The following is a 17,122-nucleotide window of genomic DNA, read 5'->3' on the forward strand; positions in this document are numbered from 1 at the left end:
TTTGAGAACATGTTGAAAAGTTTCAGCATCGTCAATGATTTGTACGACATTCCACTCATTAAGGCATGCAACATTTTACAAGTAAGAACTGTTTAAAACCAAAAAATTATAAAAAAACATTTAGGCTTTAGACTACCACAAGCACGTTCTTCTAAAATCTAGAAGAAGTCATGCATTAAAGGCGTATTACCAGTACCAGGGTTTTATGAGTGTTGTAGAGCTCTTGTAGAATCTGATCCACTATTGAGTTTGTCAGATAGGAGACCACCGACAGCTTCACCTCCCTGAAATAAGAAAATATACACGAAGAAATATCACTTCAGTCACTCGGGGCTTTTTATTAGTTGGGAGCTTTTGAACCCATTTCTTTTCTCCGTACTCGAGCGCTCTGTTGATATCCTCGGCTGCTCTCTCCATCAGAGCGCTGCGGATGGTGGAGCGAGGGATGGAAACTTGCTCCGAGATGGACGACAAAGGCGGGCTGAGTCTCTCCGCAGCAGAGCAGGACATGGGACATAACTCGCGGCACAGAGACACCATGGAGTCCACCACCACCTGGGACAGAACGGACACAGGGCGTCCCCATCATCTGAAGCACTGCGGAGTTGATCAGTTCTCAAAATGTGCAGGTTTTAAAAGTAGTTTCATTGTCTGCAGTGTGATTGTTTGCGGAAATCTTCCTCTTCTCAAGCTGTAAAGGCAGAGCAGCTGTTCATTCAGCGATAAATGTGACAATTATATTCTGTACAGATGTTTCCTTTCATCTGTTGGACATAAACTACTGGAAACTTGCAAATTACAAACCCGTCAGTTTGAAAACCCACAAAGCATGGCAAATTCTACATAAAGTTTTTATAGCCACCTCCTTAATATATGCACAATTTTTAAAAAAAATCCTTGTGTAAATTTTAACGTGGCGGCGAGGAGAAAAGACAATATTTAACGGCCTCCTTCCTGTGGAATTAAATGCCACATTTTTTCTGAAGTCAGCACACCTGCAACGCACGCCACATTAACGGGGCAATTTAAATGCAACTGGTTCACGAGTGTTTAAATTACAAATACTGCACGGGAGGGGAAAAGTACGCTTCTGTAGACTCAGCAGTGTCTTCAGCCTTCCGGGCTCTACCTGCAGCTCTTTGTCGGCAGCCTTGGCCAGCTCTCCAGCCAGGGTGTCCAGGCGCTGTTTGACGGGGCCGTCCACGGACAAAACGTGGGCCAGCTCGCACAGAGACGGGTACAGCTGGTGGACACACAAAGCACTCGCTCAAAACTCTTCAGCAACAGCAACACACGACTCCAAGCAGAAGCCCTACAATCAAATTCATGCTCAAGCTAATGTTCACATCATCACAGAAGTAAACTTAAAGCATTTCAAACAAGAGAGAGAGAGAGAGAGAGAGAGAGAGAGAGAGAGAGAGAGAGAGAGAAGCCATTTTTCTCAAAGTGAGGTCATTATTTGCTTCATTACAGGTTGAAGGCACATTTTTATCAGCACATTTTTTTTACATTGTGTTGACTGGATTATAAAAGACAAAATTGCATTGTGAACCTATAATAATGGTGATGATGCATGAAACTGTTGTACACTCTCTTGGCATGGAAATTATTAGCATAGCAATATAACCTAACTGCATTAGTGCCTCCTTTGTATAAATTTGATGATTCAACACCTTTTTTCCCCCCAAATAAGCCACCTGAAAAGGGCACATCAAAGTTTGTTTTTAAATATATAAGAATTATATATATATATATATATATATATATAAATACATTTTAGCAAATACTGCACATTATTTAAAGACTGAAGCATGTTGCTAAAACCTACAAAGTGGAGTTGTGTGTTTTAAAGTATACTTTTTAGAAATTCTAAATAGAAGAAAAGAATAAAACAAAATAAAGACAGCTGCAGCTTTGGGTTTCACTGATGAGTCTAATTGGAGATCAGGGTTTGGTTTCAGCGGTTTTGGGATCACAAAGGAGGCGGTCTTTGATCACCATGGTAACAGAGGCCGAACTCATCACCTGCTCCAGAGCTGTTCATGAGTTCAGCTTCAGCTTAAACTGTCAGGAAGAAGCTTCGTCTTTGCTCCGACCCTTTTCTTTCATGGTATGCCGAACAGACAAGTCAGACTGGAGCAACATTTATATGTCATCATAATTATACACTCTGCCCCAACATTTACATAAACGTCATGTTGTCAAATAACAGGAAATTAAAATATTCCATTTTCACCCTAAAGGTCAGAACAACACATTTAAATATCATATTATAATAATGTTGGCATTTTAGCACTCAGATTTAACCACAAAACAGTGCCAATACATTATTATTTAGGTTAATCATTCAATCCATTAAATATTTGAACTAATAAATGTATCATCCAGTTCACTGCTGGATACCAGCTGTCTGTGACTCTGCAGGATCAAGTAGAGACAGAAAATGAATGAATATTAAATATATGATGTAGCCTAAGGATTGTAACTCTTAAACACACTCTAATCTTAAGTAAAATGTCCTGTTTAATCATACTTTTTTTTTAATTAGCTCATGAGCCTCATAAAAAATAAAGCTTGATGTGGTATGGAAAAAGTGTCATTTTTATATGCAGCATGAATTTCACCCACAACTGGAGACAAAACTAAAACTGAACTGTGAGGCTCAGCAGTGAGATTTCCAATCAGATTTTCATGACTGCAGTTTTAGCTGCTTTTTGAATCCTTCACCCATTGCTCTCCTCCCTCGTTCGTCCGTTCAGAGTGAAACGTGGACCATGGTTTTGGTTTTTTAAACAGTTGTGAACTTGTGTATTAATTTTTGGCTCATTAATACTTCATCTGTGTTTGAAATAGAAGGACACATTTACTCCCATTTTTTTAAACTCGTAGTCCTTTCAGTTGTATCAAAGCAAACACCCATGCAGGCTTACCATTCTACATTTTAACTAGTGGGTGAAAAGTCTAAAACCTTTAGGACAAGTTGTAGTTTTTAATTGATACTTTTTAGATCAAATATTTCCCCCCCAAAAAACAGCTCATTTCTATAAGTTAACTTGCTGCCCTGATAATTAACTATTTCAATATTTACCATCAAGGGAAAGATTGTTCACAGCTCAGTAGGCCAGATTCTTCTTAATTAGTTCTAATGGCTTTTTCAATAAATATGTCAAAGTAATGAACCTCTAGAAGAAAAACTATTAACCAAAAGTCTGTTGTTACTTTATTCAGTTCTTTTATAAAGTTAGTGCTTTAATTTAAGTAATATATGAATTTATGTAGAGGATGTTTTTACTTTCCTTTTGACAGGTTTAGTATTTCTTTCTAATATTAATTCTTTACAGAGTACAATACAGCAAAGCTCTGAAATACAAAACCAACCAACGCTCTCAGTTCAGTGACTTTTAACTTTTTCGTTTTTGCTTTATTAGATTATTATCAGCAGTGTGGTTTCAGGTCACATATCAGATGTGGGGATACTTTTCATAAGATTTTGATTTAACCAGTTCAGTATGTTCATAAATCAATGTGTGTTCAAAGAACCTGAAAACAGCAACTAGAACGTTGCCTTTTCTAATTTCCTCTGCTGTTACTCAGTTGATTTTTTTCCCCAGCTTTATCAGGTGTATTTGTGTATCCAACTGTATTAAAAATGAAAAAGGAAATTAAAACTCCACCTTTAATAATTAGCAAAGCTGACTACACACAGGTGCTTTACTAAAGTCTAATGTTAAATTTAACATTATCAGTGAGACTGAACCAGGAACAGTAATTATATATTTCGGGCATGCTTTTATGATTATACTATGACACAAATTGTTCAAGCATGACTTTTGCACATTTCTGTGTTGCTGCTTTTAACTTAACCCAACACCCCCCATCTCATTTTTATGAATTTGTGTTGATTTCTACAACATACAGTAGATAAATGGCAGTATAAAAATAAATAAATAAAATAAAGTCACAAATAATGCCTCAATTTGATACTCCAACATAGGTACTGTGATCTCCATCAATGCCTATTTATTGGCTATGTCTAGAAATTATGTAGTTGTATAAATATATACGTGATCTATGCCATGATGAGAGTTACATAGAAGTGAATCAACAATAATGTTACACAACCTCATGCTACGCTAAGCAAACACTGTCAGCGCAGCCACAGTATTGTGGTGGGTGTACTTGTGGCATTCTTCTTTGCAATATGTGTTACCATGCTCGTCTTTCTTATCTGTCTCAATAAAGGTGTGTATCAGTGATCTATTCTTTGTATTTCGACGTATGTACCACGTAATTGTGACATTCTTGAAGTCACATGGTTGCTGCTGTATAAAGCTATGTTGCTGTTGTAAATACGGCATTGTAAGAGCACCAGTGATGTCTACATTGTGTTTTTAAAGCACTAGTTGTGTATTAGGTGGTGGGATAGATGTGCCCTTTGTATACTGATATTTGCTGGCATGTTGTTGATTAAATATACAGGTATTGCTTGTTGAGATGTTCTGTATGGAACGAACAACGGCAAACGTAGCATAGGCCTCCGCTAGATACCCACCAGTGAAAACCTCAGATTTGTTGCAGCAGCATCACACATAAAAGAAAAATGCCACTTCAACTAAAAAAATGAGACATCAACACAGTATATGCCATCTTTACATCATAGTATTCTGCAACACCCTTCAACCCAATATATATGGAATATATTTACCAGGAACACATGACATCTAACATGCATGTAAAACGTTCCTTATTTCTGCCTGTTTTACCTGAGTAAAAGAGAATTTAAAAATACAACAAGGCAAAAGACTAAAACACCAAGATTGTAGTACAACCTCTGTTATTATAGCACTGCAGTTTGTATCAGCATAAAAAAACTGGTCAAAAATCACAGATTTTATAAGTTGTGTTGGGTTTTAGTTTGGAATTTCGACAAGAATGCTGACGAAAACTTTTAAATCAAATAAAAAAAGAGAGATTTTTGTCTCTGCAACAGTTTCAGTAGTATTAGTAGTAGTACTCAGATTTATAGATTTTAGCATGTTTACACACACACACAGAGCCAACTTACGGCTCTAGAGTTCCTGGCCTCTTTGAGGATTTGTCTGGCTGTCTGGACCTCCTCTCCATCCTCGCAGCCTTTCAGGACACAAACCTGCTGCTGCACCCGCACACACAGACGCTCCATCACCTGCGCACAGGCAACAATTCATGAGTACAGTTCATTTCAAAACAATAAAAGGACAAGTTTACATTGAACAGAAAAATCCTTGACTCATTCGTTTCATCTCTCTGAGCACACACACACACACACATACACACACACACCTGTTCAGCTGTGCTGGTTACAAGGCCCTGGTGGAGCCTGAGAGCCTGTTTCTGAGAGAAACGCTGAGTCTGGTTGTTCCTCAGCAGTGCACGCTGGATCTGTCTCGCACACACATAGAAAAACAAAGAGAAGATGGGTGTTTATAAAGTGCAGCGTTCAGGGGACAGAAGACAAGTCTATTTGAATGATAATAAGGAAGCAGGAGAAGGAGAAAAACACAATAGATCTCTTGAAATACAAAGGGATGACTGATTTGTTTTCTTGACTCAGCAGGTGGAAAACATCCCCACGCCATCATGATCTCTTGCAAACAAAAAGATGGAGCCAAGCATTCCTCAAAGACTTAGGAGATTCAGACAATGTGGGGACAAGCAAAGCCCCCAAAAAGAGCCCAAGGATCATCGGATCAACTGCAGAATTAATCTGACGTAAAAAAAAAAAACCTGCACTCAGAGAAATCCTGCTAAAGTTACTGTAACTGTTACACACAAATGCTGATGTTTTTCTGTCAGGAAGTTTGACATGGGACACAGATTTGTCAGCATATAAGCAGAGAAAGGTAAACAGCATATAGATGGCGTTTGTACTGATTGTAATATTCAGTACCTGAACGGGGTTGTCAAAAGAAAGGAAAATTGTTATTCTGATAATAATCAACATTAATTTAGTTTAGCACTCATTTGTTAATGTTGCTACCAGCAGCATCGCCTCCATCTGCACAGCTTCACACACCTGCACTGCAGATGCAGACAGATGGAAACTTTAGGTCTGAGCTGCTGTGACCAACATCAACAGAAACAAGTGCTTTTTTCTCCCCTTTCTTTATTTTTTCTCCTTTTTGGTCATTATGTGAATTACAAAAATGCCATGAGCAAATGAGTGTGTGTCCCACTGATGCAGTCAAGATGAAAAAAAACAACAAAAACAAAACTATAAAAATGTTGTGTTAAATTATTTTAAGTGGCGCTCCAAAATATTGTACTGTGCTTCTAATTTTTTCTATTTAGAAGCCCTGCTGCATGTAGTGAAAAAAAAAAAAAAAGAAAAATATATTTTTTTCTGGGTAGGATCAAAAAAGCTATTGAATATCGAGTAGCTTTGTATCAGAATCAACTTTGAAATGTTAATATGACAACCCTACTTGAAAAAGTTTTAAAACGCACAAAATGAGATGGTTAACAAAAACAAAATTATTATTGTTCTGTATTTTTAAAGCATCCCACTCATTTCATTCTGTCCTTTTTGAACATAGACCAAGTCAGTTAAAAATACAAGTCAATGTGTGTTCACTAAGAACAGTTTTCAAAGGTTTTACTCATTTTACCTGCATAGATCTTTGTTCATTTAGCGAGGCAGGAAACAGTGTGTTGTGAAGCCTTTTAGCTGCTGTACACAAACATCAATCTGACCTGAAAATGCTACGAACTGAACACAGTAAGGCTGTTCTCCACAGCACCAAATTCAAACTATATGAATATTAGCATTGTCATAATTTGTATGAAGTCTGGTGTAGGTTTCTAAAGGTGATTTAAATAAAGGAAACTTATTTAATACATTTTTTTAGGGTGATATTTCTTTAAACTGTGACTGACATTTTAGCTCATGTAGCACTTTAAATTATTCTTATTTCAAAACTTCTACACTTTTTATCTCCTATTTTTAAATGCAGCAGGGTCAAGAATTTGTTCAGCGTTGCTACAAAAACTATTAGTGATGCTTCTGAAGTAAAAAAAGCCATCGCAACATATCCCATTTAAATTTTTGAGTTAAAATATCATGACTTGGCGTGGCTCTGGTAGTAATGAACTGGAAAAGAAGTGCAACGTACTGCGCCTAAAATCATATACTGACAATAAAAACTAAAAAAAGTCACGTATTCATTTGAGTTTTCTGACCAGAAAGATGTGACTTTAAACAAAACGTCTGACAGTTTACACTTACAGATGAATTACGTATCGTATTTCATCTGTAAGTAAGACACAGACAAACAAGATGGTGTTCTAATGTACGACTCATTAAACTAACAGAAACAAATTGTTGATTATTATTCTTAAAACTGACTATAAAAACATACAGGAGCCCAGCTGATACTGAATGATTTAATTTGAACTTCCAGGTTGCACCACTCATTCGTCACCATCTAGGAGACAATGACCTCAATTAAAGCTAAAGTTGGAGCATTCTTACTTCCTACTTACTATACACAGAGTTATTTGAGGACCTATTAGTTTCAGTGTATTTAGGGCAGCAATAGTTATTTTTTATAGCAACCAGTTGCTATGAGCTAACATCTTTACGTTTAGGTTGATTTATGGTAACAAAAAAACCATGACTCATTTTAATAAAACTCCTCCACATCCTCCAAAATAAAACAGAATGAAATACACTCCTGATACATGAATTACAAAAACTATTTTATCTTGAAAATACTTGTTTTTTTATAATATATACGTTAAATAAAGAAATTTGTGTTTGTTTGATTATTTCTTTGTTGTAACAATACTTATAGCAATAAATCTTATATTATTGGAAATCCTGTTTATTTCTCCCCAAATGATTCCACATTTGAGGGTTGAGCAGCAGAGTTGGATAAGTGGGTTGCAGCCATGAAAAACTTGCCAAATCTTCTCTGCTTAACAGATTATTCTGCTATTGACTCTTCCTTGTTGTTGTTTATTGATTGGATTATTGAAGTTTGACAAAAAACTAAACATATTGGCGATTCCACAATTTATTAATTTAACAAACAGGGGCCTAAGTAGCACGTGAAAGAACCATACACAGCCACGCTGATCCCACAAGTGTTTAAGAGATTGAGGTCAGGACTGCAGGCAGGCCATTCCATCCTCTCCACTACCAAAATGTGGAGGTAGTCTCTGATACACCCCGCTCTGTGGGGGCAAGCGTTGTCATTGTGGATGATAGAGTTCGGTCACAGATTGCAGAAATACTCAGGGGCACAACCCACATACCCAACTCTGCTGCCCAATCCACAAATGAGTTTTCCAAATACATGTGGCAGCATTTAGGAGGAAATAGACAGGCTTTCCAGCTGTATAAGATCTATTACCAAGAAGCATTGTTACAACAAATGAATAATCAACCAACAAAATATTTCCTAACTTTGTGCTATGTTCAGTTGCATGGAATCTGTGTAAACTGCTGTAAGATTGAATCCCAGGACTTAGTTGGAGCTCAATTATCAGGTAAGCTGAGTGTTTCTTTTATGATGGAGCGAAGGAAGAAGCTGAAACCCCTGCTCACCTTGGCCAGGGCCTGCTCAGTCTTCTCCGGTGCGCTGCGATATGCCTGAGTGATGTCACAAAGGGGGAGGGGCATGTACTGCAGGGTGAAGTTGCTATTCGTTGGAGAGAGGAGGGACAGAAGCAGCAGGAAAAATACAGTAGATTATATCACTATTGCATGAATAAATAGGAAGAATCTTGATGTTAAGTAGAACAAACAAGTAATGCTCAAGGCTCCTATAAACAGATGTCTCCGATTCCCAAATTTGCAAACACGCCCACACACCCTTGTACACACAGATACAAGTACAAACTTCACAGCTACACAGATTTGACTGGCACACACATCAGATGACTGATGAAATGCTGTGAAATGTAAACACTTCAGAGAGATGGTTATCTGCCTTATGTAAGGGGGTGTTTTGTTTTATGTGTGTGTATGTGTGTGTGTGTGTGTGTTTGTCTTACTGCTCGAGTGCTCTCGCCACATCTTGGAAGCCTGTCGCAGTGGTGTTGTTGCGATCCCACGTCACACTTCTGAGGGGGATTGAACCGGCAAGAAAGGGGATAGAACAAGGCCAGAGATGACCAAAAAACAGGATTAGTTGCTCCCAGCACGTTGTCACACTCTCATATCCACACCCATCAACACACACATTCGCTGCAGCCCAGTCACAACACTTGTGTGACCATGCAGCTGGACAAATGAGCAGTAAAACTGTCTGGATCTCTGTTTTTTCTACAAGCACAGAAAGGCTGAGTTACATAAAATTTGGAAAACAAGAACAATTTCCATGCAGCTAATGAGCTTCTGTGGTTTCACAGCACACATTCTCCACCTACACCCAACACTGTCCAACTGTGGCTTTTCATACATGCAGTCAGTTGTAGCTCATTTTCACTCTTATTCATCCTCTTCCCTTATCTCTTATTCCCCCCCCAACTCGTTCTGCCCTAGAAATTTCAATCTCTCTCCTTAGGAGGTCTTCCTGTCCCACCCCTTTCTAGTCCATATTCAGCCTATCCCCCCATCCCACACCTTTTTGGATTTTGTCCTCCTTTGCTGCTTTACTTTGTTTTTTACTTACGCTTCCAGCTTTCTGAACACACGTTTCTCTTCAGCATCCCCCCACCCTCCCCCTGAACACACACAGATTTTAGAACACACAGCAGACCTGGAACACCTTTTTCTTTCTCCCGCTGATTCACCTCAGTGGCCCTTAGACTGCTCAATACCAAATCTTACATTTTAATCTCCCGCAACTTCCCTCCAACCCATTTTTTTTAAGCACTGTTCGGCTTCCCAGCACCTCTCCTCAGTCTGACGTCTTCATTTTCTATTCAACAATTCTGTTCTCTAAAACGTCGTCTTTTTCATGACGTGCGAGTCGTGAAAAGTTTGGCCACTCTTAGTTACATGCAATTTCGATCCCGCTCCCGCTGCCGGCTTCAGGATTATGGATCAAAAAGATACACATTAATATGCACACGGGCGCAGACCTGAGCGTGGTGTTGATTTGCAGGGCTTTGCTGAGCATCTTGGCCCCGGAGTCCTCCAGCAGGTTGCCGCTCAGATCCACCTTCCTCAGGCAGGCGTTGGAGCCCAGGGCGTTGACCAGCACGGTACCCCGCTGGCGAAGCCTTGAGTCAGCAAGGGAGAGGGACTGCAGGCCCTGCAGGATGTAAGTAGGGCAAAGAGGAGGCTCTGAAAACTATGTAGGGATCAGTATCTTTGAGCAGCAGGATCTATGTCATGAGAATAAATCCCACCCGTGCACAAGAAAAAGATTATCAGTCTTTACTTTAGACAACTGCAGAACATTGCATTTGTTTTCAGTTCTCTTCAGTAATTACAAATTATGCTAGAGCGCTAAAATGTTTTAGGATGTATTTAAGAGTAAATTAAAATCTGAAGGAAAGTTAGATTTAGGGACTAATAAAGAAATATTACTCAACTGTAAAACCTGATGCTCTGCAGATATACTTCAGGCAAGCAGCTAAACACATTCATATTAGTATTTCAGGTGAGTGTCATTATGGTAATTTATCATTATTTTACTTCACTGTCCAGGGCTGCAATTGCAATAATATTGTTAAAATTTGCAAAAACAATATAAGTTACAATAAACCCACATGTTCTGTCACCATAAGGTTCGTAGCATTCTGCATGTGCTGACTCATTTAGGGCAGTAAGGGACACCCAAATTTTATATATATATATATATATATATATATATATATATATATATATATATATAATGTATTGCCCATACATTTGGTTTTCATGAAAACAGGCTGGATTAAATGAAGCACAACTGCAACATTTGCCCAGAATGTACTCGCAGTCTGGGCAAAAGTGTAAATTTGTAATAAAACCTGAAAAATCTGGTGCTAACAGTTTGGCAAGAGAATAAAGGTCTGAATAAATTAACACTACAGAGAACTGGAAAAAAAAATATGAGCTTTGGAGCTGATGGCAGGTGGGTTTTAAAAAAATACTTTTACACACAGTAAAACTACTTTCCTCATTTCCAGTATACAGTATGTGCTTGCCTAAACAGGCTTCTTATAGTGCCCTTGTATTTAAAAATAAAATGGCTAATATTTCTAAAGTGTTGAAATATGTTTGATATTGTTGCATTTTATTACAAATGCTGCCAGTTCTTATTTTCCAACCTCTGATAAGCTGACCTTTTTGACTTGTACAGTTTAGTGTCAACAAGGAGCCCATTTCAATTAATTACATGTTTAGGTTTTTGTTTTTTTGTCTTTTGAGACTGGAGTTGTGTAAAGATGCCAGCAATCCACTCTGTTCCTAACACAATCAAACTAGTCATTAGCTCATCAAATCAGTCAAAATGAAACATTATTTTTTCAAGTTAAGATTGTTCAAAGAGCCATCTACAACAGGTAAGACAATAAATATCCATAACCTTACTGCAAAACGCCACCTTAAATGATCTGTACATTCTCTTTAGGATGAAATTCACATTTACAGCAGCCCGTGTTAGTGTGCAACCACCACAAGCTTCAGCTTTAACTCTGTGAATGAGTATCATTGTTATCACGATTAAATGCAGTAAATAATTGAGAAAGCAACTTGTCAGGTTGGATCTGCAAAGCAGAGCAAACGAGAGGGCCTCGGGAGACTCCCAAATAAACCGAGACCAAATGAATCATTCGTCGCGCCCAAAGACAACATGACTCGTGTGCTTGTTTGCGTCCTGGGAGTGTGGCAGGTGGGAGATTGAGCTTAAACGGGCATAAACGAGGACAAGAATTCAGCATGGTGACAATCGTGTGTCTGCGAGTGGTGAAGACATTTGCGAGGCAACAGAATCTGTGAGGCGTGCGGAGGCGTGCATCTGTGCACAACACCACAGAGAATATGTGCATGTGTGTGTACAATATGTTACATAATCAAACTCACACACTCTTCTTCTTGCACCAAATGAACTAGTTTCTGCAGGATTTCATCCAGCACCCTGAGGAGGCAGAAACAGGAAGAAAACATTCATCATCCGTATCGGCTACACAACCATCTGTACTGTCGGTTTCACCGGGTAGATCCGTACCTGCCCTTCATGTTGAAGTTTTTCCCCAGCATCAGGTGTTTCAGAGAGGGGTGTCGGGACAGCGCCGGGATGACCGCCAACAAGTCGGCATCTAAACCTGACCAGGACGCACAACATGTAGAACACCTCTTACTAAAGTAAGACAACATCGGCACAATTATAAAACCATTTAGAATTCTTGTTTTCAAGCAAATCTTTCTGTAAAATGGATTAGTACCCCAAAAAATATGAGAGCAAGAGTATAACTTTTAGTCTTCAACACGAGAAGAGAAAATATTAGATCTTTTTGAATAAAAAATCGTAATAGTTTTATAAATCAGACAGTTTCTGGGCTGTGTACCAGTTGCAGCAGTGAGTCATCATTTAATCTGCCAGGTGTGAACATTTCTGCCTCTCAGAGCTCATTCTTTAATGATGGTCCATTTTTGAAGAAAGGAAAATTTGCCTCCCCCTGAAATTCTAAAGTATTCCCAATTAACCCCCCACTCACACCCACTCACCCTTTCACAAACAGCTAAAGAAAAACGGCGGGCGCTGCTTAGAGGAAGCGGTAACCATGGCAAAATATGACTGTATCTGAGACTGAAATGCTTCATTCAGACAGAAAATGTATCAGTGGAGGGGGGAAAAAAAAAGAAAGCTCAAGTGCTTTTACAGAGAGGCAGGTTCATCTTATCACGGCTTCCTGAAGCACAACAGAGTGGAGAGAAGACTTGCTAAATTGGCAGGTGTGTTGACACATTACTGCTCCTGGCATCATTAAAATAATTCAGAAATAAATAGTTGTTCAGACCTTGTTTAGACCTGTCAGTTATCCAATTTGCCTTTTTTGCAGAAAATGGTTAGCAAGGTAAATAGAGAAAAGGTAACATATTTGCTCCAATTATAGCAACATCAAAGCATAAACCCTGGTCCCAGCATGTAGGTGAGGAGAATTTCTTTGAAGTTTTCCTCTCATATACAATTGCACCATCTAAACAACTTATAACGTGGGAAAAGCTTTCCTCGGGAATCCAATTTAGCAAAAAAAAAGATGAGAGCCAGGGTTGCAGGTAGTTACATTTTGTGCCCAGAAATATAACAATAAAACCTACTGGGCTAAAACTGTTGACCTGTTATGTGTATGTGCATTCAGTGGTTGTAACTTCAGCAGAATATAATGAAGTCGTTAAAAAATGAGAACCTAGTAACACATTGATGCTGAATCAGCATCCAACAAAGCTTTCAGAAAAGATCTAATGCCATATCTTTATGTTTTTTTGTTTGTTTGTTTGTTTTTAGGGTTAGCTTGTAGATTTACTAATTAGTGGAATAGAAATGACTGAGTCACATGTAGGAAAGACGTCATTTAAAAAAAACAAAAACAAACAAAAGACACCCAATGCACACCAATGTATAGAATAATATCTATATGATATGTTCTTTAAAGAAAACATTTTATTATTTCTGTGTAGCCTAGTACTATACATGGATTTGGTGTCAAAGAACTTCTCTTAACACACGGTCCTATAAATAAATAAATACATAAATGAATGAAAAACATGTGTCCATCTCTCCACATTCAAGACAGGAACAGGATAAGAAAAAAAAAAAGTTTTTTAATTTTTCTTTTTAAGGTTTTGTAAATTAGCTCAAGTTCCCCCAAGACTCGCCTAGATTCAATGTTATTTTAGAGCTAGAGTTTTGATGAATGAGGATAAAATATTAAAGAATCATTTGTTGCCTCATGAATAAATCCATGTTTTACCACTGCAGTCTTGTTTTTTTAAGCAGAGAGGGAAAATCTCCATCACATTCACACAGATCGGCAAGGCAGCTGTACCAGTTAGATGGCATCAATCGAGCTAATATAACAAATTTAAATATTTTCCTAAAAAAAATACAGGTTTTTATTCCTGCTTTAAAATGTCATGGGTGGTAAAGGTTGTCACTTCATTAAGTCTTTCAGGACTGAATTTGCAGCATCATCTAACTGAAGTTACAAATAATACTGAGTCTGACATGAAGCTACGCAACAAGATTAATAAGATCCATTTCCTTCTATTCTTTCTTTTTTTGTCTTCTGTGGTGATTTAGGCCTCACTCTGCAGGTCTGTTCTCTTTCTCACATTTCCAATATAATTCCATCTTCAAATTCAACGTTGCTGCTCCCAGCCAAAGAACATTTTGCATAATTTCTGAGCCAAAAAGAAGTTTTGAATTTATTTCTGTTCGAGTATGGGAGCTCTTACTTTTATGCACCCCACCTCCTTCCCATGTCATTCTCGTCAGTTTCTCCGGAGCGTCTGAACAGTGTCAGCCATGATCTAATTCTGCCAACATCAGCCTCTCCCGGGGTCGTACTGTGCTCCCATCTTCACCCAGGACTCTATGGTTCAGCTGATGTTGCTGCTCATATCAACCCATTCAATCAATTGTCTTATACAGTTTATATTCTTTTTGTTTTACATTCATTTTTTATGACGGTATACATTTAAAAGAAGTGTTTTATGACAGTAGCCATATAAGAAGAGGAATAAACCGCCTCCACTGCAATCAGACAGTCCATCTAAGTGGCATCCCCAGCGGGTGTGCACACAAGAAATGTTTCTTACCATTATCAGAAATATCTAAAGTCCCCACGCACGAGACACGAGGGAACAGCTCCTGAATCACGGCGGCACCTGCTGACCTCAACTGTGGGAGGAAGACAGAGAGGAGTGGAACTTGACAAGAGACTTTGGAGTTTTAATCTGAAAAGCAGATGAGCAAAGACCAACAGAGCGTACCTCGCAGCTGCTGATGTCCAGGTGTAAATCAGAGATATGAGGGTTATTGGACAAACCCAGGAACAGAGCCCTGCAGGAAACCAGAAGCGAGTCAGGATAGAAAGGGGAGAGAACATGAAACGCAAAGACAAATGGGAAGAGACTAAAAGGAATAGGAGAACTGTTTGAGGACAAAGAGGGAGAAGATTAATAAGTAGATGGAAAAAGAAGATATATTAGTTAAGGTACAAAGAAAAGGGAAAACAGAGGAAGCAAAACAAAAGAGCCCATTTCTGCAGAAAGTCAACTCCTTCTTGTCCTTTCTCTAAGAACCTGAATGGGATCAACTGCCGCCTCGTGTTTTCCTGTGCACACCTAAATGTTTCATCCTAACATCCTAAAGGATTAGAGAAAAGTAGCTTAGAAAGAGAGAGAGAGAGATTCATTGCACCGTAAGTCCCCAGAAGAAATCACTTTAAAAGTTTTCAATATTTATTGAAACCAAACAGCCAGCTGTAGTGGGCAAAACACACGTCCACAAGCTCAGCTGGATGCAAAAACAGCAGGGTCTTTCTGGTTTGGTCTTTATGCAATAAACACATTTAAGAGGTTTGCACCAAAGGAAGGTAATGAGAATAAATGCTAAGTGGGAAATCTACTTTATCCATTTTGGCTGGGATCCATTCTGAAGCACACAATGGTTCTTACTGCTGGCAGTTTGCTTTGTTTTCTCTCCTACTGATTGGGTTTTTGCCCCTGACTCGTTAACAGCAGGCTGTACACCTTACAGGGAAGCTGTAAAATTACAATGTCCCATTTATCCTTGGAAGGAAACTCACTAATTCCTTTACAACTCTGCGAGCAGGTTTGGAAACAGGTCTCCTGAAGCTGGAGAGAATACAGCGTCCTGCATAGAGACGTGTCAGCACTGTGGAGGCTTCATCTTTGTCCTCTGATTGACGGCCTGTCTTCAAACATATCAGTTACGGAAAAGTGTTTGAAGCCTAATGTGCACCTTAATGATTAAACCTCACTGTGAAGGTCTGAATGGAAACGACACTCCCTTGAGTATGAAAGCCCAAGATAGTAGAAACAAACATTCTTCTTTATAATAAGTGACCCCTAGCACTTCACTTTTATATTTTAAGAAATGCTCCCTTCATTTCCATATTGAAACTAAAATAAATAGTTGTAGAAAATTGGAAGTACTTCAGTAATATTCTAATACGAATGGTGTCATAGGGCGACAGGTATGGTGCACCCTGGACAGGTTGTCAGTCCATCACAGGGACACACAGAGACACAAAGGACCTCTTCAATTAACCTTAAATGTATTATTTTTGACTGGAGGAAAAAAAACTGGAGTGAAACTGCTGCTTCCTGTGTATGTGTTGGGGTGGATGTGCTTTCCTGTCTGCCTGTTAACAAAATATTCCATGAACCACTGGATGAATGTTAATGAAACTTAATCATTGAATGTGCATTTCAATTGATTAACTTTTGGAGAGGCTGATTTAAGATGGCTGCCACAGCCAAATGACCTTCAAACAAAAAAACTAATTATACCTCAGTCAAATTTACAAATACTGAGCTTAAATTTGGGGTGGTAGTAGCAGAGACTGATCCCAAACATAAATATTTTAGAAAATAATCATTGGATGTAAATCTATAACTGATTTACGTTTGGAACAAACCCAAGTCAAGATAGCCGCACAGCCAAATGACTTTAGAAAACAAAAAAATGACAGGATACCTGCTAAATGAACTTCATTGTATGGACTGTATGACCAAACGGCACAAAAAGGTTTTAATGGAAGATTTATTTATTTATTTTTTTGTCAACTCGGTCGATGCTTTCTGTCGAAAGATTTTCCAAATGAAAAAAAGGAGATCCAGTTACAAAGTGCATGTCACAGATGGTGAAACATGAGTCAGAACCACAAAGTCAGCAGAGTATTTATAATACAGCCATATCAGGAACACCCAACTCATCAGTATAGTCTACTGCCCAGTACAAACAGAAGATGGTTACAAAATGAATGGGGACTGATGGGCATCATTCACCGATTTGTGGAGTCAATAGATGTACTGATTGTGTCTCTGCATGCTAAATTTGACTTTAAAATGAGGGCAACTCTTTATTAGACTGATTCACTAACAGTTTTCTTTTTACCTGGAATTAATCTATTAAATCTCTCAATCTGACTGAGGGAATTCACAAGAATCACTTTC

The 17,122-nt window shown here is 38.5% G+C and overlaps 1 protein-coding gene across 5 annotated transcripts in view; it reads right to left on the reverse strand.

Moving 5' to 3' along the window:
* carmil3 (capping protein regulator and myosin 1 linker 3) overlaps nucleotides 1-17,122 on the reverse strand; it is a 99,454-nt gene that overhangs the window by 17,718 nt on the left and 64,614 nt on the right. For all 5 annotated transcript variants that reach the window (XM_017420910.3, XM_017420911.3, XM_037973005.1 and 2 more), the window contains exons 17-28: nucleotides 14,912-14,981; nucleotides 14,738-14,819; nucleotides 12,144-12,240; nucleotides 11,999-12,053; nucleotides 10,069-10,241; nucleotides 9,037-9,105; nucleotides 8,588-8,681; nucleotides 5,323-5,421; nucleotides 5,066-5,185; nucleotides 1,130-1,243; nucleotides 380-555; nucleotides 197-284 (exon numbers count right to left, since the gene is read on the reverse strand). In XM_017420910.3, coding sequence (XP_017276399.1) covers nucleotides 197-284; nucleotides 380-555; nucleotides 1,130-1,243; nucleotides 5,066-5,185; nucleotides 5,323-5,421; nucleotides 8,588-8,681; nucleotides 9,037-9,105; nucleotides 10,069-10,241; nucleotides 11,999-12,053; nucleotides 12,144-12,240; nucleotides 14,738-14,819; nucleotides 14,912-14,981 — 1,237 coding nt within the window. The remainder of the gene's footprint in view (nucleotides 1-196; nucleotides 285-379; nucleotides 556-1,129; nucleotides 1,244-5,065; nucleotides 5,186-5,322; nucleotides 5,422-8,587; nucleotides 8,682-9,036; nucleotides 9,106-10,068; nucleotides 10,242-11,998; nucleotides 12,054-12,143; nucleotides 12,241-14,737; nucleotides 14,820-14,911; nucleotides 14,982-17,122) is intronic.

This window comes from Kryptolebias marmoratus, linkage group LG20, assembly GCF_001649575.2.
Source record: "Kryptolebias marmoratus isolate JLee-2015 linkage group LG20, ASM164957v2, whole genome shotgun sequence".
Taxonomy (NCBI): domain Eukaryota; kingdom Metazoa; phylum Chordata; class Actinopteri; order Cyprinodontiformes; family Rivulidae; genus Kryptolebias; species Kryptolebias marmoratus.